The 21,554-nt window shown below is 44.0% G+C and overlaps 1 protein-coding gene across 1 annotated transcript in view; it reads left to right on the top strand.

The window, feature by feature from the left end:
* Positions 1-14,202, top strand: part of LOC138259284 (inositol-tetrakisphosphate 1-kinase-like) — a 123,075-nt gene extending 108,873 nt beyond the window's left edge. Inside the window, exons 7-10 of the mRNA XM_069206903.1 lie at positions 440-605; positions 1,642-1,709; positions 7,546-7,708; positions 12,525-14,202. Coding sequence (XP_069063004.1) covers positions 440-605; positions 1,642-1,709; positions 7,546-7,708; positions 12,525-12,784 — 657 coding nt within the window. The 3' untranslated portion in view covers positions 12,785-14,202. The remainder of the gene's footprint in view (positions 1-439; positions 606-1,641; positions 1,710-7,545; positions 7,709-12,524) is intronic.
* The last annotated feature ends 7,352 nt before the right edge of the window (positions 14,203-21,554 follow it).

The following is a 21,554-nucleotide window of genomic DNA, read 5'->3' on the forward strand; positions in this document are numbered from 1 at the left end:
AAGCCGTTCTGTGCTTGATATCTACAGAGGTTTATTACTTCCATCCACCTTGTTATGCGCAACCTGGGCGTATTCACGATAGAACGTATTGGAGGTATTCACTATGGTGTATTAAGCCCGATTGCAGTATTAATATTTGTTATTATAGCAGCAATGTTATGGCAAGGTTGTTATATAAAAAAAAGGTTGTTTTTTAATGTGTTTTTGTTAACACCTCGCTTCATGGAGTGCCTGTCTTTTGTGATTGAAGGAGGCAGTGTAGGTATATATATATATATATATATATATATATATATATATATATATATATATATATTATTTTATATATATTATATTTTATATGGTGCCTCAGGGCCTAATATTTATTGTGCGGAATAGGAGGAGAATTGATGTGACACAGTGCAAATTAGAGATACAAAAAGTGTGATGCCCTTCACAGATGGCTTTGATCTTCAATCACGAGGGCCTCCGAGAGGTAAAGCCCCCTTGCTTGCTGCAGAGTTTCATAAACCACAATGCCGTCCTGTTCAAGGTCTTCGTGGTGGGCGCTGAACACTTTGTGGTGAAAAGACCATCTCTGAAGAATTTTCCTTTTGGAGAATCAGGTAATCTTTAGAACTTTCCTTCGATCATAGTATTTTAGTATATCCTAGAAGCTAGAATCCAGTCATTGTATCAGTGTGCAATAATTTTCAAACACAGTGGTTACCCTAAGGGTTGTGTGTAAGTATTTTGCTGGGATCAGCCTGAAATCTTGTGCCAAATGTTTTTTTGTGATAGGAAAGATGGAGAATTGTAGGTGCCATTAGTGGTATTAACAACATTTTAATAGTTTTAAGTTACCTTTCTATTAGAGCTGCCTTTTATTTGTTATAATGAACTTTGGCTATCAGTAATCACAGTGGTGATGTTGATGAACTTGACGGAGGTGCTATCCATGAAATAATAGTATTATGCTGGACTGTAATGTTGGCTGAGGTAGCAGTATTGTTAGTGTCACACTGTTATTTTGTGGGTATTGGTGCAAGTAGTGGTATTGATTGGTTCTTAGAAGTATTGTTGACTTTGATGTTGTTAGTGGCAACTTGGTCATCTTGTTAAAGATGTCAGTGGTATTGTTGTAGACTATAGCGAGATTAATGATGATTTCATTGGGGCTATGGATTCCTTAATACTGATGGTAGTTGGTGTGGTTGTGCTAATGTTGCAGAAGAGTTCTTGTAGGGAAAGATGTGTTGATGATGGGCATACAGGGATGGTGATCTTGAGAGGTGATTGCAGCTGCTGAAGTTATCACTAGTGATGGTGCTAATTCTGATAAAGGTGGTGTTGGTCTTAGGGGTTGCTCACTTTTGTTAGGGTCTGTCGATGATGGTAATGTGGTGGTTGACTGTGGATATGGTTCACGTTGATGAAGCTATAATTGCTGATGATATGTTGTTGGTTATGATATTATCAATGATGGCAATACTGATTTTTGGTAAAAATTGTGGCACGGTCATCCAGTATATTATGAAAGTCATAAGAATGCAGCAGTTGCTCACAAGTAAATGTAAGAGTGAACATTTCCTTGTCATGTGTGGCTGTATACCTGTATCAAGAGAAAGTCTGTAATGGCTTCTTTATCTTGTTTGTTTCAAGAGAGAAAAACAATAGCATTCAACAGCCAAGATGTTTCCAAACCTGAGTCCTGCTCCCACTTGTCTGCAGTGAGTACATATTCTCCTCCTACCTTTATATTTTCTTTATTCTGTACATGGGATAGTATGGAAACCACCAACTATCTGCTAAACACAAACATTGATTAAGGTTTCCTGAATTGCATTATAGCTTTTTCTAGCGTTCCAGCACTGTGTCAACTTGCTGGAATCCTTTGTGCCCTGTGCAAATAAAAATCCCTAATAAATGGTACCAAGCACATCCTGTAGTCCAGACCCTTCTATATAGCCATACTGTGTAGTCTTACCTTTGTCATATTTTTATATCCCTCTTCTGATTGGTGTCATTCAAAAACTTCAGCCTGGATCTCAGTTGGAATCTCTTTGGTGCTCATGGTTGAGCCTTTGCCTTGAAATGAAATACTCTGTCCAGCAGAGAGAAGGTACTGCAACCACTAAATGTTCCCAAATCATGGTGATCATTATATGTTAACACAGGTGACGGCTAATTATCTTTATGTGTGATTTTTAAGGCAGTTGGTTACATCTGAGCTATTTTAAGATTGGAATACAAGGATTGGGGACTTACCCAACCAAGATATTTCAGCTAGTATTTTTAGATGAATTTTCTTGCAGTTTGCAAATAATATGTTCCACTTGAAATTTGTGGTGGAATAAATGTCAAAACATTGATTAAAACAATTGTAGTTCATTTTAGGCTACAAGGCAGTAAAAGGTGATAAACTTGAAAAGGGTGTGAAGTTTCAAAATGCACATATGTACGTTGATTAACAAGCTGGATTTAGTTAGTTTAAAATACCCGCAAAATATCATAGTAAAACAAACACAAACAACTCCAGAGTATGACATGCAATACTATAATCAATATCACACATTTTTAAGGGTAAAGATAATGTGGGACTGTTGGGACCTAATTGGATGCAGACTGGCAGTTTACTCTGCTCATGCATGCTATGATGTCATGTAAAATATTGTATTATATAATATCACATAATGTACTACATATTAAGTATATCAGAGTATATCACATCATATACCTAGACGTTATTTGCATCTTACATGTTTTTGGGCTCATTATTTTGTATTGGGTCCATTTTCTACTGCTTCTTAGCCCTCTAGCTCTCAGACTGCATTTTACAGCCTACTGTTTTCGCTGTAGTAACTTTAGAAGTGCAATCTGTTAATAGGAAGGGACTTAGCCTTTTGTGGATGTTACATGTCCCTCCCTAAACCTCTCTTTATTCCTCTCTTAACCCTCCCATTTTATAGTAAGTATTGCCCTTTTCCTTGCCATCCCATGTACCTCCCACATTTAGTACGAAAACGTATATGTGTACATTAGGTGTGTACCTCCTCCGCAGTTGGACAGAGATCTCCTCACAGAAGCAGATAGGAGAGCTGGAGGTGGAACCTTCACATATAGGTTTATGTATAGCATTTTATAATATGGTAGTAACGCTAGTGTAGTAATACTAACGTACTAAAAATGGACAATGCACCACTGTAAGGTAGTGGACTGACATTCAGTGGTCTTTGTAAACCCACTGTATAATGTATCTCATTAGCCGTCACAGTATATCAATTGGCTCCCAATTTGAACACATCTCAGTCTGTAGAAACATGATGTAGTAACCTTGAGCATAATGCCAACTGTTGTGCCAAATAGTAGGACCCTGAATAATCTCAGGTCTCCAGATAACTTCATATTTTTGAGTTATGAAGATTTGTATGGGTCTTCCAAAGCCCTAGGTGAACTTCTTAATTCCCCCATTTATTTCAGATTGCGTGGATCTTGGCATTGCAAACAGTAACATAGCAAAAATAAATAGACAAATCTCGGAGCAACAGCCATCTTCATTGTTTGTACTCTATCCTACAGTTGCAATTTTAAACCAGACCAGTGGGGGAAAAAATGTGCAGAAGGTTTTTGCTTTTAATGCATTATTTTATTAGACACAGTGCAAGTTAGCCCCATATTGAGCATGATATCCAGGTACTTCACATTGTTGAGCGCCCACTTAGAAGGGAGACCTGCTGGAAAATATTTCTTTGTGAATTTAGTCATGAGCCGGCCGGACTGGCCTACAGGGAAGTCGGGCAGTACTCGATGGGCTGGTCCAACAAGTCAGTCTGGGGGATTTTTTTGGGCTGTTTGTTGGCTTTTTTTATGGTCTGCTTGGCTGGTTCTTAATATTGATTTCCCTGATGCTAAAGCAGCAAGCTCAAATCCATGGAATCCCCGTACTTTGCAAACCTCTTGTACAGCATGTACTTACAAGTTCAAAACTGCCCTAATTTGCAGAAATGGGTCACTTTTTTAGCTCCTTATTTCACAAATAGGGGCCATTTTTGTTTTGGTGAGTCAAAAAGAGAGTGGAATTGAACACCAGTACCAAAATTAATGTTGTCCCCAAGTTAAGGTCTTTTGGTTTTTTGGGAGTTTGAGCAGACTAACTCCGCTCTGGTTACCCAGGTCAGGGATGAGTGCCTGGGTTACTTTCCTGAAAAAAGCTACAAAGACCTTCAAGATATAACATTTTCTGAAGTATTTTTTGTAAATTTATGCCTCATGATTTGGTTCTAACCAAAGCAGACTGCTTGTGTTGTACTGTTTTGGAGACTTTGCTAAATTTCAAGTCGATCACAGTCCACAAGCATTGCCCTTTCTGGACTGGATTCCAGTACAGTAGTATAGTCTAACATGAAGATCGCTGACAAACCTTCAGGAGAAATCCTGAAGGCTGTTGACAAATTTACATACCTCAGCAGCACACGCTCCAGATCTGTGAACATTGACGATGAGGTCGAAACACACATCGCCAAGGCAAGCTCTGCATTTGGACGGTTGCGGGAGTTAGTGTGGGAGAGGAGAGGCATCAGACTGTCCACAAAGTTGAAGATGTATAAGACAGTCATACTGCCCAAACTACTGTATGACTGTGAGACATGGACTGTGTACGAGCTTGCACATGAACTGCTTAAGAAGGCTGCTGAAAATTACTTGGCAGGACAAAGTTCCAGACACAGATGTTCTCTCTCAAGCTGGTTTGCCAAGTATCTACACCCCGCTGAGGAGAGCCCAAGTCAGTTGGGCAGGCCACCTTGTATGCGTGTCCGACATATGCCCCCCAAGAGACTGTTCTATGGTGAACTGGCGGAAGGCAAACACACAAGGTGTGCAGAAAAAGTGCTTCAAGGACAACTAAAAAGTCTCTCTGGACAGCTTTGGCATTGACCTGGACTCCTGGAAACCCTAGCACAAGACAGCCCTGCCTGGTGAAGCTGTATCAGCAAGTTGCTACCTCCTATGAGTAGAGCAGGATTGCAGAGGCGCAGAAGTAGCATGAGCAGTGCAAATTCATAGCCAACTCTTTGCCAACCAATCCAGCAGACCACTTGTGCCTGACATGCGGCAGAGCTTTCCGAACCCGCATCGGACTGATCAGCCACAGCCGGACACACTATACTCAGTCAACCTCCTCAGCGTGATGTCCTTGGTCATCGTCGACAACGACGGACGAACACCATAGTCTAGTATGGAAATTGCTGACAAGAAATCTTGCTAATTAAACCATGTTTCAAGGATAATGGAACGTTTATAATCAAAGCATTCCAGTTTGAGATTTTTTTTTTGGTGCCACTTGCTCCACAGGCGTCTTTTTCTGATGATAGCGATGCATCAGTCAGGATACAAAGCTCCCTTGAATATTATTTTCTTCCACAGAGGAAAAACGTTATCTGTTTTCAAGTTATGCTTGCAGATCTAAGAGTTTGAACAATTTATGCTATTTGGCTTTGGGGGAGGGGAGGGTTTTACCTCACAGTTGCAAATTCATGCACCCAACACTGCTGGATACATTGCTGTAAAGGAAAGGATCAGTCTTTACTGAATGAAATCCATAAATTAAAGAAGAAATACACACGGATAAGTGACCTCAGTAGCAATATTAACACTGCAGTTGTCTTGCTGATCAAGTAACCAGCAAAATTATGTTTGTGAAAGTGAGATAAAACAGATTGTTTTCAATCTGAGACCCTTACATGACAATTTCTATTTTTTTCAGTCTGTAAGAATATAATGTTAAGGCCATCCTTGCATCCTGACCATAGCACCACTGTCATCTGAAAAAGTAGTTAGTGACTCTGGAAGCAAACACTCTGTACCATTGTTGCATTTTACTCCCTTTTAATTATATCAAAATGTAGAATGCCTGTGTATTTTTGACTGGGCAGCCACGGTGTTTAAGCTTTCTTTGCACAAATTTATTGCAAAGTAGTTATTTTGCTCTTCACATTTCTGGCACATTACTTGAGTACAGTGATTTAATGAGTAAGTAGGTTGACAATCTGAGTTCTGTTTCGTATAGTATATTCTTCAAAAGTGATTATCCTTCCTCGCTGCATATTACACTCACTTTGTGTGTGAGGGAAGGATGCACTAATGTGGCATCGTTTAACTTACCCACTATGCGGTTTCAAAACAAGGGCCTGATTCACAAAGGTAAAGTTAGACTTTTGGTCTAAGTTTACACCAAAAGTCTAAATTTGCGACTTTTCAATATTCACAAAGGTGTAAGTTACAAGTAGTATCCTTACACCCGCACTCATAACTTACCTTTGTGAATCCTGAAAAGTTGTGAATCAGGCCCCATGAATGCACCTGTGTGCTCTCTTTGTTCGCAATGTGCCATGGAAACCTACAACGCTACTGCTTCCTGTGCTGTCTTTTCTGGGTATGTATGCAGGGAAAACTTGCCTTCACATGCTATATTTGTGTGTGAAAGTCCAGTGAAGAATGGCATTCTTCAGCCTGTTAAGTTAAGTTGTACGTGTTCTGAATTTGATGGAGACTTGGATCACTCATGCTTACTAACTCTACAAGCTGTTTCTTTTTTGTGTGTGAATTCAACTTGCGCTACTCTTGCAGTGCCTAATTTATTAAAAAAAGAAAAGTGCCAGGGCCCCTGTCAGGAGACCACTGCAACTTGCACCACCACCAATTGCCCCTGCCAGAGCTGTCAATGACAGTACCAACACAATTATTAATCATGACACTCCTACTAAAAGTCTGACAATTCAGACTATTCTAGGCCGGCCAAAACTATAAAATGGTTTGCACAACAGGTATTAGTCATTTTTAATGTATATTATAAAGTCAGGCAAACAGCGCCACCATGCAGCAGCCTGTCATGAGTGCTGGTATTGACAATTAAGTGCCAAGCACCGGAAACCACCACCTCAAATTAAGCAAAGTAAACTCCTGCCAATGCTGTCCCGTACTATGTGTGAAAGACGTTTGCTCTTTGCCCTGCCTCTCTTCCTTCTGTAGGAGGGCCTGCACTGTTCCTATCTCTTCTCTACTTGTGTGTGAGAGAGAAAACTGCCTCACTGTACATGTACTTATTGTGAGAAGCTTGCACTGTCCATGGCCTTATTGACCTGTTCTGTAGCTCAGAGCAGAAAGTACTGCTCATGCCTATGCCCTACTTGTACTGTGTGTGAGAACTACGTTTAGTTTTGCTACATCTTCAGCTTCTTTTCACATTCCTTATTGGCTAATGGTATTTGAGGCCTATTTGTATAATAATTCCCATTTATTCCCAAACTGTCCTTCCATGTAGCATTCAAAAGTTGCCAACTCTTATCTACACCTCTGTAAATACACTGAGATAGGTCACCCACTTAGGTCAGACTCTAGCTAGCACCCTGCTGGTAGATACTTTCTGTCTATAACACATGCTGATATATGGAGCCTACAATGTCTGGGCCTTTTAATTTCCCAGTGAGCAAGACATATGGTTGTGCCAGGAATGTGATGGAGACTCTTCCTAACTTGTAAATATCTGACCTGTGATTCTGCTTGCAGCTGGACAGGGCACCCAGTGAAGTCATCCGCCCTTCGGAGGACATCATCATCCAGGTGGTGAGAGGGTTGCAGTCGGCGCTAGGGATGTCACTCTTTGGTGTGGATTTGATTGTGGACACACGGACTGGGCGCTGCGCTGTGATCGATGTCAATGCTTTTCCAGGTGAGGAGGCTATGCAATAATCATTCTCGACTGCATGTCAAGTGCTTTACTTTGATAGGAGCAATTAACATTTTGAGTTGTGATTTGAGTTTATAGTTGTCAATATTTCCATTAACTGGGATAGTCAAAATTATCAGTATTACCAAGGGATCCCATTTCCTATGTGTCATTTTCATCCAGTCCTGACTTTAGAAGTAAACACTTTGCATTACATGACTCTAATTTTCTGCTATAAATTCTGCTGTATCCCAGCATACCAATTGTTGTTGCCTCAAAGTGTCACATTTGGCAGCTGTGGGCTTCATAGCTGTGAATGTGGGAGCTTTTTCAAGAGACGAGGATAAGTAAAGTTAAGTTAAGCAGTGATAATGGAGAATGAAACATATATTAGACAGTTTCTCATAAAGTGTTTGTCCGTAAAAAACATTTACAGCATGGTTCCCAATAGTACCAGATTTTTTAGTTGCACAGCAAGGTAATCAATCTTTTATTTAGCACAGGCTTACAAAGTGTAGGTTTGAAGTGGGGAAAAAACGCTCAAAGTGCACAAATGTGTCTTTGCTCGTGGAAAGGTCTGGAGTCTGACTGAAGACCTCTGTGGGTGTTTAATGCAATCACAGGCTTTAGCTACCCATCTGCAAGTGGATAAAATTCGTGCCACGTCCTTCCCTTTAAGAAATCCGGGCCGCACCATGCCGAAAGAAGTAACACCACGCCGAAACAAGTACGTTCATGTCCGATAGGGCAGTGTCAAGGTTTCATATCTACAGTAGAAGCGATTGTTTGGTGAAGACGGAGTGATTTACTCCCATCGTAGCTCGAGCCTACCAGACAGCTTAATCTCAGTGGTTGGGAAACACATATTGTGGGCTTACCAATAACAAACAGAGGCTTGCAGGCCGCCCATTGCTTACCAATGCCTCGTATTTGCCTGCTTTCTATTGGATGGCTTTCCTTGTTTCGGACTGCTCATCTTGTAGTCGTCCCTCCCCTGGAGCATGGCCATCTCTTTGATTGGGAGGATTTTATATTTCCTCTGCTCATTTTTAGGGAACGACTTTTTTGTTCTTGTGTAAACATTCCATGAGAGTTTCCACCGGTCTCCTTTGTGTCCTTTTCTTGCCCCCTCCAGATTACTGTCTCTCATTCACCATGTGCTTCTGTACTCCTACCTGCACCTGTGTTGCTCTCTCGTTGCTCCTTCGCCCATATTCTCTCCCTTGTGTTGCATAAGCCCCACCACCATGTTTCTTAACCCCCACCTGCCTCGTTGGGTTATGCCCTAACGTCTCCTCAATCTGATCCCGCTCACTTATGTTTTTTAAAGCTTGTTTGCGCTTCATTTTAAGAGTGTTTTCACACTACTTTCTTTTTGCCTTACTGATCTATTTTGGATCTGTAAATAAAAATAAAAAGTCTGTGTTCTTCAGAAGGTGTGCACATCTGTGTTGAAGATATGCATGTGCCTACACAATTTTGTGGTGGCCACGCCATGATAGCTTTTCTTTTCTTTTTTTTAGCCATGCTGCATAAGAGCTGCAGTGCTGTACAGCACTACCGGCTTTTGGCCTTCGAACGCCACATTAGCTTAAAAACAAATGACACTAGTGTGCGTTAGAATGGCACTTGCCCCTATGGGGCATTTATGAAAGAAGTGGCACTGCACACAGTGCTGCACCACTTTTCTTGCGCCCCTTAGCGCTCCCCTAATGCCACCATGTGTGCGCTGTGTTTAAAATACGGTGCAACATGGTGGTAGTTAGGGGACAAGTGATAGAATTTTTGATGCTAGTCCCACGCTTTGCAGGATTAGCGTAAAAATGTTTGATGCTAATCCTGCAAAGCACCGAGAGGCCCATTCTAACCAAAAGAAGCCTCCTTTTAACACCTGCTCTGAGCAGCCGTTAAAAGTGCCAGAAAAAAATGACGCAAAGAAATCTGTCATATTTCTTTGCAACATTTTTTTGGCCCCCCCAATGGGGAATGCCACCTTTGCATAATTACTCCTGGCGCAGGCATAATGTAGCACAAAGGAATACAAAGGGGCTCAATGCATGCATTGCGCCATTTTGTAAATATGGCACACGGTTTTGGCCTTCTTACTCCACATTAGCGTAAAAAAAAGACACTAATGTGGCGTTAGAATGGCGCTAGGGGCTCTTAAATATGCCCCTATATTTTAAGTGGCTAGCTGAGTGGATTAGTAATGCCAGCCTCAATAAGTGCTTTAAAACACATTAATGTATGTGAAAGGGGAGCGATAGAGAGATGAGGGGCACATTTGCCGGGTGGTAATGAATGAAACCGAGGGGGAGGTCATGGGGTGGTGGGGGCCACAATAAACTGTGGCTCTTGGTGCCACCAGTCCTAAAGCCGGCGCTGCTGTACAATATGGCCAAGAAACATTGGCAAAGGCAGTAGGTCTTACAGACGAGACCTGCTGACTTTGTGTAATGCTTGATATGGTGGTTGCTGTCCCAAATCCCCTGCCCTCACGCCCCCTTTACTCGTTTTACTTCAAAATCCATTTTCACATTCCTACATTGCCTATTTCCCCTTTTTATGATTTTTTGTGCTTCTACTGCTAATTCTCAGCTTCACTGCAAGTCCGGCCTTTTAGCATTTCCACCCTTTTCACAGACTTGCAGTACATTTTTAGCATTTTGTTAGTGCTTTTTGAGTGGAGGCAAGTTCACTGACAACTTTCGCATTTGCAAAGACAATTCTACGAACTGAAGTTACCTTAGTGAATGTGTTGCATTTGCAAATTCTTGCAGATCACAAGAAAGTGGTAGAAAGGGGCTTAGCCCAGTCCTGGCAACTCACAATGGAATGCCCACATATTTGGCAACCATTCCTGATTCCTGCAGCTTCCGCTGTTGGTGTTCAAGCTGTCTGTACTGACAGGGAGCAGACAGTCGCCCCAGAGGCTGCTGCACCTCCTTTCCTCCCCCCCTTGCCGGTTTCACAAGAAGTGCCACTTTTCTGGCATTGTGACCCCTGGACAGAGGGCTCAGTGCTGCTCCATTGTGAAATCGAAAGCTCAGAGGAAGCTCTTCTGTCTCTTGCAAACCCCTTTCCCTTCATTCACTGTAACACTCAATGAGGTGCACTGACAAAACCACCCTCATGACATATCATGCCAGAGTGTTTTGTTTCACAAAGCTATTTTGCTCTGTTCCCCGTTAGAACGTTTGGAGCTGGACAAATGACTGGCCTCCTAAGTAGTTAGAACTGTGAGAAGGGCAATTAATACTTTGGGGTTTTATGATGCCTTTTACTATATTTTATTAATTTTTCGCAATGGACTCCCATGGCTGGATAGAGCCAGTAGAAGGCAATTGACATTCCCGCTTAAGGCACTACTTAATTTTGGAGTCCTGGAAAGACTAAAAACATGCAGTCACGGAGGCATGTTTGCACGACGGGTAAAAGTTAATTTGGACATAGTGTTAAGGGGTCAATTAGAGTTTGCCGGAATGTGTGAACCCCTATAGATCATTGGTTCACCACCCTGCAATACTCACAATTTGCCTGCCTCATTTAGAGAAGGAAGGCGCTAGATTTCTGACAGTAGATCCTCAGTTGCTCTAAACCTTTTCTTGGCGGCCCATTCAAGATGGCCGCTACTGGCACTGCCTCAGAAGGCCCGCACTATTTATGGGATGGCTTCTGTTGCTGATTTTTCCTTCCAGGGACCCGGGGCAGGAGAAAGAAGTAAAAGGACTCTGATGCACAAGGATGGGGCAAACTGCGCACCAGGCACCTTTATGTAGATTTTCTTCTACAAAAAAATCATACATTGCGGGCCACCATACATTTTGCCACAAGTGCTCCTGTGTCATTGGTTGGGGGCACTTTTTGCCAAAACAGTTCCTGCCAAGTAGGCTGGAATCTTCAAGCTTAGCGGGTGCTCCTGCGACCGAAGGTTGTAGCAAGGATGTGACACAAGCAGGGTACCTTAGAGGCCATTAGAGAGAGATATGTCATATTATCTTTTACGAGTATAGCTTACAGAGATATGTTATGCTATCTGTCACTTATATTGCGCACATACACTGATGTTCCTTGGCACTGTAGGAGATAACGTAACATTTACCAACAGATAAACCACAGAAAAATTATTAATTAAGACAGTGTGTATAGAAAAGTTGTTCCTTTCTTGCGAAACAACATGACACAAGCATGGGGTACCTTAGTAATAAATTGCTGTTGTATGTTCTATGTTTCTTCTCTGTCCCCGATTGGATAACATTTTCTAGATTCAGCCCACTATAGTCGGGTCATGGTCCCCTGTAGCATTTTGTAGGGGTAGCCACTGATTAGGGAGCAAAGTGGGTTTATCCTGCCCACAGACTCTTTGTTAGAGACTTTCATGCATGTGAATCATTAGATATGTTATGTGTTACTTGTATAGAGTGCGTACACTGACTTTTGTTGGCACTGTAGGAGGTAACATGATAACAGTTACAAGCACAGAAAAATGTATTAATTAATACAGTGTAAATAGAAATGTTTTCAGTTTCTTGCGAAACAATCTGATAGAAGGAGGTTAGCAGAGATCCAAATGAAGCTTAGTCCCTCTCTTGTTGTGGCTACAGAAAGGGCTCTGTTGACGAAGGAACCGGTCCTGACCCTAGATATGTCTGGAAGACACTGACCATTTGAGTGCAGGTAGCGCTGTGGTCTATGCATCTGAATTTTAGAAGTAGGAAAGGGGTTAAATCTATGAATGATACAATGGACAATGACTAGTAACTTGAATACAGAGCATCTTGTGATGAACCTTCTTTTCCTTTACGCTTTGGCCCTGTAGGGTATGAAGGGGTGCCAGAGCTCTTCCCTGCACTGCTGAAACATGTTGGAAAACTCCTGGAGGACCAAGAACATAACGTGGAGAGGGAGTCTTCATCGGCCGAAACAGCTCCGCATCTGCAAAGCTCTTGTTTTGACAAAAGCAAGGATCTTGTACACGACGGGGCCTGCAGCCACATAGCCCGGGGTTCCTGGGCTGGAGAAAGTAGCTCTTTGAAGCCCTTGAACTCTGCCATGGCCGACAGTTCATTTTTCAACTAAGGTGCCTCTCCAGCCATTGTGTTTCATGATAATGCTGCTGCTCCTCTAAAGGGGGCATTGAGTGCGCGGCAGCTCTCCACTGAAGTAAAACAAGGTCTTCTATGGGCTACGTGAGCCCAAGAAGCCCGAGAAGGCATCTCGGGCACATTGTACGAGTCCACTCAGGAAGTTAATTGCTTTCCATGGTGTTCCTCTGTGAGTGCCAGTAGCATCAATTGCAGCAGGAAGGGCTGACAGGGGACACCTATTGGACAGGGACACCATTTTTGCACTGCTCAGGAATCTCTCCCCTTCCCCTCTGAGTTCCACTTGCCTCGGATCAGCAGCTTGCGTTCCCCATTTTCCCTTTAATACTGTTTGCTTACTTAGTTTATTGACATTTTCATAAACACTGATCTGTGCTCCTCTATGACTGTAAGAGTAATGCTCGCTTGATTTTGATAGTAGCATAGCCAGTCAACAGAAGTCCGCCAGTTCTGAGAAAGGAACAAAGATCCAGAGGTGTTAATGTGGGCCTGGTGAGTACCACTAATACATATCTGTGAATGATCTGGTATCAGATTTAGCTTGGTCGACTATGACAACAAAATTTGAAACCCTATTCCGATGGTCGGTTTTATAAGCCTCTCGATGATGTTCTAAACCAAAAGATACAGAGTACCAGGCATTGGTTCATCTTTTGTTGATTGACCAATCAGTGTCCTTAAGCACTGAAGTTGTAGATGGCTACAGACGCTTTTAGCTCATCCTCTAGTCCTTCTGCCACCCCATGATCCCTCCTACACTACTTGCTCTTATCCCTAGGAAGAAAGCAAGGTTAAAGTTCAAACACCCTCCACTTTGAAATAAAAGCTCTGATCACACATAGCAAGCGAGGCAAGTGAGCCCACCAACCCCTAGAGGAGTTACTTCGTCTCTTCCGTTTTCCAGTCATGCTTTCACCATTCCATCCACCCACTGATATCCACTATTTTACCTTTACATTCTGTCATCCAATGATTCATCTATCATGCAATCTTTCCTCATTTCAAACCCCCACCTTTATGCGTGATTTATGAGCTTCCGTCTGTTGAGGTGGACAGAAGAGGCCCATAAGGATCCCCACACCTGCTGTAGCTGCTAAAGCAGGGGGTTCTCAATGCTAGTTTATTCTTGTTCTGCTTTTTCCCCTCCAGTCCTGTGCTTCACAAGGCCTATCTCAGATCTTCATGATTACGTTCTCTGCCGTCCCTTTCATTTGCCGAGCCCTCACCATTACCTAGATGAAAATTATCAAGCACGGCCAAGGTGTCAAAATCCATAATTTGCCTAATTTAATTGTTTATTGACACGCTGATTCACGAATCTGCATCCTGCCTTTATAAGGAACCTGATGTAACATATTGAAATAAAACCCAGATTATTTTGTGATAATAAAATGTGCTGTTGTGTGATCCATTTAATTCTGATCTACAGTGGATCACGCAGGAGATTTATGCATTTATGACAGGTCTGCATTGAGAGAGGGCAGTTGTAAGAGAGGAATTTTGGATGCTAAGGATCACACAGTGGGGGAGGGGGGGTCAGATGGGAATCCAAGTACAAAGGGAAAGGAATCTGGAGGGTGGCAGGATTTACAATTGGGCAGGATGGACAGTGAAAGTGATGATTATGAAGCTCGGCCATGTTCTCCACTGCACTATATTAGGTCGAGACATAAGCCTGCATGGATAATCAGTGACAATTGATGATGTACCAAGCTGCATTAAAAAAAATATCAATGCATAATGATGTTAGAGCATCACCCCTTTGATGATTCCCAATGACGTGCTATGGATGGGGTAGACCTAAAACTGTACATTGTGCATTTGATTTCAGACTTACTTCCTATTGGGCATTGTGTTCTGCTGTCCCATTGGATAACATACGTTTCTTAATTGAATATTACAAGTCTGATTTAGGATGTTTTTGGGTATTATAGAATTATGTCTGACCTCCTGTTTGACAGAATGGAGCTTGAGACTGGTCACCAATTGACATTTTATAGATTGGTGCCATTGCCTCCTATCTGACAATTTGACAGACAACAAAAGAATTCACTATGCCCGCCAGTTGAACTCTTCATCTAAAGGAAATGTAGTGGCTAATATCCTCTAAGTAATCTTCTTGTTTAACAGAATGGTTTACTTCCATGATAGCGGCCAACATTTCGAACACTACAACCATATACAATTATCGCTTTTTTCAAAAGCATTTTAACAAGTACATTGGCAAACATTTATTGGAATTCAAACGCAGTCATGAAGCAGCTTTGACATTCTCAGTCTTCGTTCTTGCCAACACTTTTCAGCCTTTCCACCTCCGGGGGGGGTGATCCGCTGTACGAAGCCATGAGCCGAGGAGCCGACAGTCTGTACAGACAGCAGAACCGGGGGCGTACCACGGTCTGCTAGGACGCACCCGCACGCAGCACTAGAAGAACTCAATCATGGCTCACAGATACATAAATAACAGCAATGGAAGGGAAGCGAAGATGAGGCCTCCAAAGAAGGGGGTAGACACACTGGGACAGCATGACTGGGCAGGGCTGGACACCCACTCCACCTATTTGAAGACCACTTTTCTATAGCAATGTCACCACTAAGTGGTGGCAGTGAAATGTGGTCACATAACAGAAAAGAACAGTAGCATTATTAATGGCTCATTAATGTATTCATCACAAAACATGCCCCACAAGTCTTAAGGGTGGCTGGATGTACAGCATAGGTTGGCAACACCCACGAAGCATAGGGGGTCATTCTGACCCCGGCGGTCTCAGACGGCCGGGGCCAGGGTCGGCGGGAGCACCGCCGACAGACCGGCGGTGCCCCGCAGGGCATTCTGACCGCGGCGGTTCGGCCGCGGTCAGACAAGGAAAACCGGCGGTCTCCCGCCGGTTTTCCGCTGCCCTACAGAATCCTCCATGGCTGCGGAGCGCGCTCCGCAGCCATGGGGATTCTGACACCCCCTACCGCCATCCTGTTCCTGGCGGGTCTCCCGCCAGGAACAGGATGGCGGTAGGGGGTGCCGCGGGCCCCTGGGCATGGGCACTGCAGGGGCCCCCGTAAGAGGGCCCCACAAAGTATTTCAGTGTCTGCTATGCAGACACTGAAATAGCCGACGGGTGCCACTGCACCCGTCGCACCTTCCCACTACGCCGGCTCAATTCTGAGCCGGCGTCCTCGTGGGAAGTTTGATTTGCCCTGGGCTGGCGGGCGGCCTTTTGGCGGCCGCCCGACAGCCCAGGGCAAATCCCAAAATACCCTCAGCGGTCTTTAGACCGCGGAGCGGTATTTTGGTGGGGGAACTTCGGCGGGCGGCCTCCGCCGCCCGCCGAAGTTAGAATCAGGCCCATAGTGTCTTTTTACCAGCCATAGACTGAGAAGGACATTTTTGCGTGGATGGGATGAAATAGACTGCTTTTGCACGGATATTAGTTTGCAACCCAAGAAAATGTTGGTTCTGCAACGAATGTACTAATCCTCTTCAGTGCAAAGAGCTGACATTGAATAGGATGTCCAAAAATCCTTCCTCGTGCATATTAATGGGGCAGGATGCATTTTGGATTCCTAGCGAGTGGCTGCAAATGCAGGGATGGAGCTCTGCAAGCGACCTCAGAGCTTCATTCCTATATTGGCGTTTGTAGAAATTGTAGCCCCTGTCCCTCAAATTCAAAATTGCCATTCAGTGAAGGGTGGGGAAAATATTCAGCACTCTCCTGGACTGCTATGTCATCCTCTCAAAGTCCACAGCTGACATTCACTATGTGGAAACTACCTATAACTGACAGCTTCCACAGTGTGAATGGAAATCACCCGCATTTGGGCATCGGTATGCAGTCAATGGATTGTGACAGCAATTGTAGTCACAAACCATTTTTTCATCTCTCGGCAAAGCAATAACAAAAGGGGGCGCCTAATTCATACCCCCTTTTTATATTTGTTTATAATCAGTCACAGTGTTTGCCCTGCGAGTCTCAGTGACGCGTTTCAGTGATTTGTCACTCATAATCTACTGTCAGTCGAATTGTTGCAATCAGGAAGCCTGCAGCTTTGCGAATCATAGGCCCTGCAATCACAAAAACCTGTCATACATCAGGCCCAACTTTTTGAGTAAGTCAAGAGGATGAAATTCCTAACTAAGGGCCATTTTTATACTCTGTTTGCGCCGGATTTGCATCGTTTTTTTGGACGCAAATTCGACGCAAAACGAACTCCATATTTATACTTTGACGTTAGACGCATCTAGCGCCAAAGTTCATGGAGTTTGCGTCATTTTTTAGCGTGGACACCTTCCTTGCGGTAATGATATGCAAGGTAGGCGTTCCCGTCTAAAAAATGACTCCGAGCCATGTGCGCCGTATTTATACTCCCGGGCAAAAATGACGCCCGGGAGTCGGCGGGTCAAAAAAAATGACGTCCAGCCGCTTTTGCGTCGTTTTTTAGCGCCTGGTCAGGGCAGGCGTTAAGGGACCTGTGGGCTCGGAAGGAGCCCAGAGGTGCCCTCCCATGCCCCCAGGGACACCCCCTGCCACCCTTGCCCACCCCAGGAGGACGCCCAAGGATGGAGGGACCCACCCCTGGGACATTAAGGTAAGTTCAGGTAAGTATTTTTTTTTTTTTGTGGCATAGGGGGGCCTGATTTGTGCCCCCCTACATGCCACTATGCCCAATGACCATGCCCAGGGGACATAAATCCCCTGGGCATGGCCATTGGGCTAGGGGGCATGACTCCTGTCTTTGCTAAGACAGGAGTCATTTCAATGGGGGTTGGGAGTCTAAAAAAATGGCGCAAATCGGGTTGAGGTGAAAATGTTGCCTCAGCCTGACTTGCCCCATTTTTTGACGCCCAAGCTCCATTTTCCCCTACGCCGGCGCTGCCTGGTGTAAGTCATTTTTTTTCACGATCATCAGGCAGCTCCGCCGGCTAACGTCATTGAATAAATACGGCGTCCGCATGGCGCTTCAGAATGGCGTTAGCCGGCGTTAACTTTTTTGACACACAACTGCGTTGGCGCAGTTGTGCGTCGAAAAGTATATATATGGCCCTAAGTTACCCGATCCAACAACAACTGCCAAACGTTCACCAACTTGGATTTCATAACTTACTTGAACATTGCGGTGTAATCTGCTCATCAAAGCAGGAGTGTGTTCAGAGGAACTGAAAAAAAAAACAAGCTAAGGTTCCTGCTAAAACAAGCATTGGCAAAGCCAATAAGTCTCGCCTATGGCACTGTGTTTTAGCCATGTTATACACCAGTGTGGCTGTTGTTCAGCATGGCTAAAAGTTTCTGGAGTGGAGTAGATTGGAATGGGATAGAGTGTAATGGGGTAGTTTGGGGTACAGTGGACTGTGGTAGATTGGCGTAGAGTGGAGTGGGGGAGAGTGGTGTAGATTGAAGTGGGGTGGATTGGGGTAGATTGGCATGGGATGGAGTGATGTAGATTGGAGTGTAGAAGGTGGGTAGATTCACATGATAGATTGGAGTGAAGTAGATTGAATTAGAGTAGATTGGGGTGGAGTGGGGTAGACTGGGGTGGAGTAGTGTCGGTGGATTGGAGTGGGGTACATTGGAGTAAGGTAGGTTGGTGGATTATATTAGGGTAGACTGTAATGGAGTGGTGTAGATTGGGATAATTTGGAGTGGGGTAGAATTGACGAGCTGGGTAGATTGGGAGAGTGGGGTAGATTGGAGTGGTGTGGGGTAGACTGGGATGGAGCAGGGTAGATTGGAGTGGGGTGGATTGGTGTAGAGTGAGGTAGATTGGGGTAGAGTGGACTAGATTGGAGTGGAGTACATTGGGGTAGTTTGAAGTGGGGGAGTGGGGTAGAATAAATTGGGGTGGAGTAGATTAGGGTGGGATAGAGTGGAGTGGGGTAGACTGGAGTTTAATATATTGGGATAGAATGGAGTAGAGTGGGGTAGATTGGAAAAGAGTGGAGTGCAGTAGATTGAGGTAGGTTGGAGTGGGGTAGATTGAAGAAGGATGATTGGAGTGGGGTAGAGTGGGATGAGGCGGGGTGAAGGGGGGCAGGTTAATGTAGAGTGGGGTAGATAGAAGTGGAGTAGATATGGGTAGATTGGGGAGGGGTAGCTTGGGGAGAGGTAAATTGGGGAGGGGTGGATTTAAGTAGGGTGGAGTGGGTTAGATTGGAGTGAATTGGGGTAGATTTGAGTGGGGTAGACTGAATTGGGTAGATAGGAGTGGAAATGTTTAGGCTGGAGTGGGGTAGATTAGATTGAGGTTGGGTAGATTGCAGTGGGGTGGGATCTAATGAAGTGGAATAGATTGGGGTAGAGTGGAGTAGAATAGAATAGAGTAGATTGGGGTGGAGTCAATAGGGGTAGATTGTATGGGGTAGTTTGGGTAGAGTGGAGTAGGGTGGGGTAGATTTGAGTGGGGTGGAGAGGTTTAGATTGAAGTGGGGTAAAATTGAGTGGAGTGTGGTAGATTGGAGTGAAGTGGAGTGGGATAGACTGGAGTAGAATGTGAGAGACTGGCGTGGGGTAGATTGGATGGGGTAGATTATGATAGATTGGAGTGTGGTTGATTGTGGTATATTGGAGTGGGATAGATTGTGGGGGAGTGGGATAGACTGGAATTGAGTGGATAGATTACAGTGGAGAAGAGTTGGATAGATTGTAGTGGAGGTTGGAGCGGAGTTGGGTAAATTGGACTGGTGTAGATTGTAGTGGATTGGAGTTGGGTACAATGAAGTGGAGCCGGGAAGATTGGAGTGGGGTGGGTTGGGCTGGATTGGAGCACACTGATGCAAGGTGGTTTGGGATGGAGTGGAATAGATTAGAGTGGGGGAGACGGGTAGTTTGGAGCAGACTGGGGTAAATTTGAGTGGATTGCTGTAGATTGGGGTGAAGTGGGATAGGATAGATTATGGTAGATTGAGTGGAGTGGTGTAGATTGGAGTGGAGTGAGGTAGATTGGATAATACTGGAGTGGATTTTGGTATACTGGAGTGGAGTGGAATAGATTGAAGTGTGGTAGAATAGAATGGTGTGGGGTAGATTGAGGTGGGGTGAGTAAATTGGGCTGGAGTAGAGTGGAGTGGCATAGAATTGGTGTAGTAGAGGGGTAGATTGGAGTGGAGTAAACTGGGGTAGATTGTAGCAAAATGGAGCGTGTTGGGGTAGAGTGGGGTACATTGGTGTGGCGTGGACTGGGGCAGATTGGAGTGGGGTAGACTGGAGTGGGGTACAGTTGAGTCGGGTAAGTGGTGCAGAGTGAAAGGCGTAGAGTGGAGTGTTGTGTTGTGGAGTGAGTGCTGTAGATTGGAGTGGTATGGCGTGTCGCAGAGTGTCTTATAGTGGGGGAGGCCTACAGTGGAATACCATGTTGCAGGGTGGAGTGTCGTAGAATGGAGTGGTGTGGCATAGAGTGGAGTAGCATAGCCTGGACTATGCATGGTGTGGTAGTGCACTGCCATTACAGACAACGCCTTATCAATTCAAATGACCATTACATTTGCATCAAAACACAAACAATAATGGGTGCAAATGTCACTACTTAGTGTATTGATGTGTTTTGATCATATTCAAATATTTGTTTCCACCACACTTCAGAATGATAAAAACAAAATGTGCTTCATTTGTACTAATCCTGATATATTCTGAAACATCAGCACAGTCCTTTTTTTCCTGTGCACCATAAAAAAAACTCTTGCACCCTCTCCTCCTACATTGGTACTTAGCAAGATTTTCATATAATCTTTCTCCCGTTGAAGTCAGGGGAAGAAAAATAAACACCAAGCTTCCTGGAAGAGAGAGCATAACATCTGACCTCTATCTTTGAATGCACAGCAAATGTGACAAGATAAGAACAAGATTCAAAGGTCTGTTTACAGACATCAAGATTGTGGAAAAATACAGTGAACAAGGTCTGGGCAACAGGAGTGACGAACTCAAGCTGGAAAGCCTAGAGCAAATAAAGCCAGCAAAAAGAAAGCCAGAAAATGTGAGTTACAAACTGCAAAGGCAATGGTAAGCAACAGGCAGAACGCATTGCATTCCTAGGTCAGCTTTCTGAATGTCCCCAAGATGTATTTAGCAAACCAGACAGCCGTGCTTTCTAGTAGGCTTCGACCTTAACAGCACAGCAAATGTTGTTTTTACCCAAATGGGCACTCCCAGAAAGTATTACTAGCTGGTATAGCCTGGCAACAAGTGTACATTTTTTAGATGATAGCAGGGCACAAGACAGAGGAACACATGGGTAGACGGCGTCCACTCATTACTTTCACAGGGTGGAGTTGTGCCCCACTGAAATACTCTGAACTCATCCAAGTGTAATGTTCAGGCACTTGGACACATTCAGCAGTGCCTGCTTGTTGTCTGCTTTAATTCCAAGCAGCAACATGCAGGCGAAGGGACTTTGTTATTTGAAGTCCGAACTGGGCCTTAAACAAAAGCTGTAGTTAAGGAGCCATCAGGACTCCTTTTGTTCAGAGTATCCTGGCTGGGGGCTGTCTGAGGCTCACACCTAGAGGCAAATGCAATGGATGGAAGAAAAGGAACTCAGCTTGTCACTTTGCAGGTACTTAAGAGAGGCATGGTTTTGACTTTGTTCAGACCGTGTAAATAAGAGATAGGCATCCTTTGTAAGAATGTCAGATGTGTTGGTCTGTTCCAGTATTTACACAAGTAACAATTTAAATATCACTATTTTGTTTTTATTTCTTTTATAGCGCTACTTATCCCAGTGCAGTGTGTCAATCGACTTTACATCACATGCACACA

Source organism: Pleurodeles waltl, chromosome 9 (assembly GCF_031143425.1).
Source record: "Pleurodeles waltl isolate 20211129_DDA chromosome 9, aPleWal1.hap1.20221129, whole genome shotgun sequence".
In the NCBI taxonomy this organism is placed as follows: Eukaryota; Metazoa; Chordata; class Amphibia; order Caudata; family Salamandridae; genus Pleurodeles; species Pleurodeles waltl.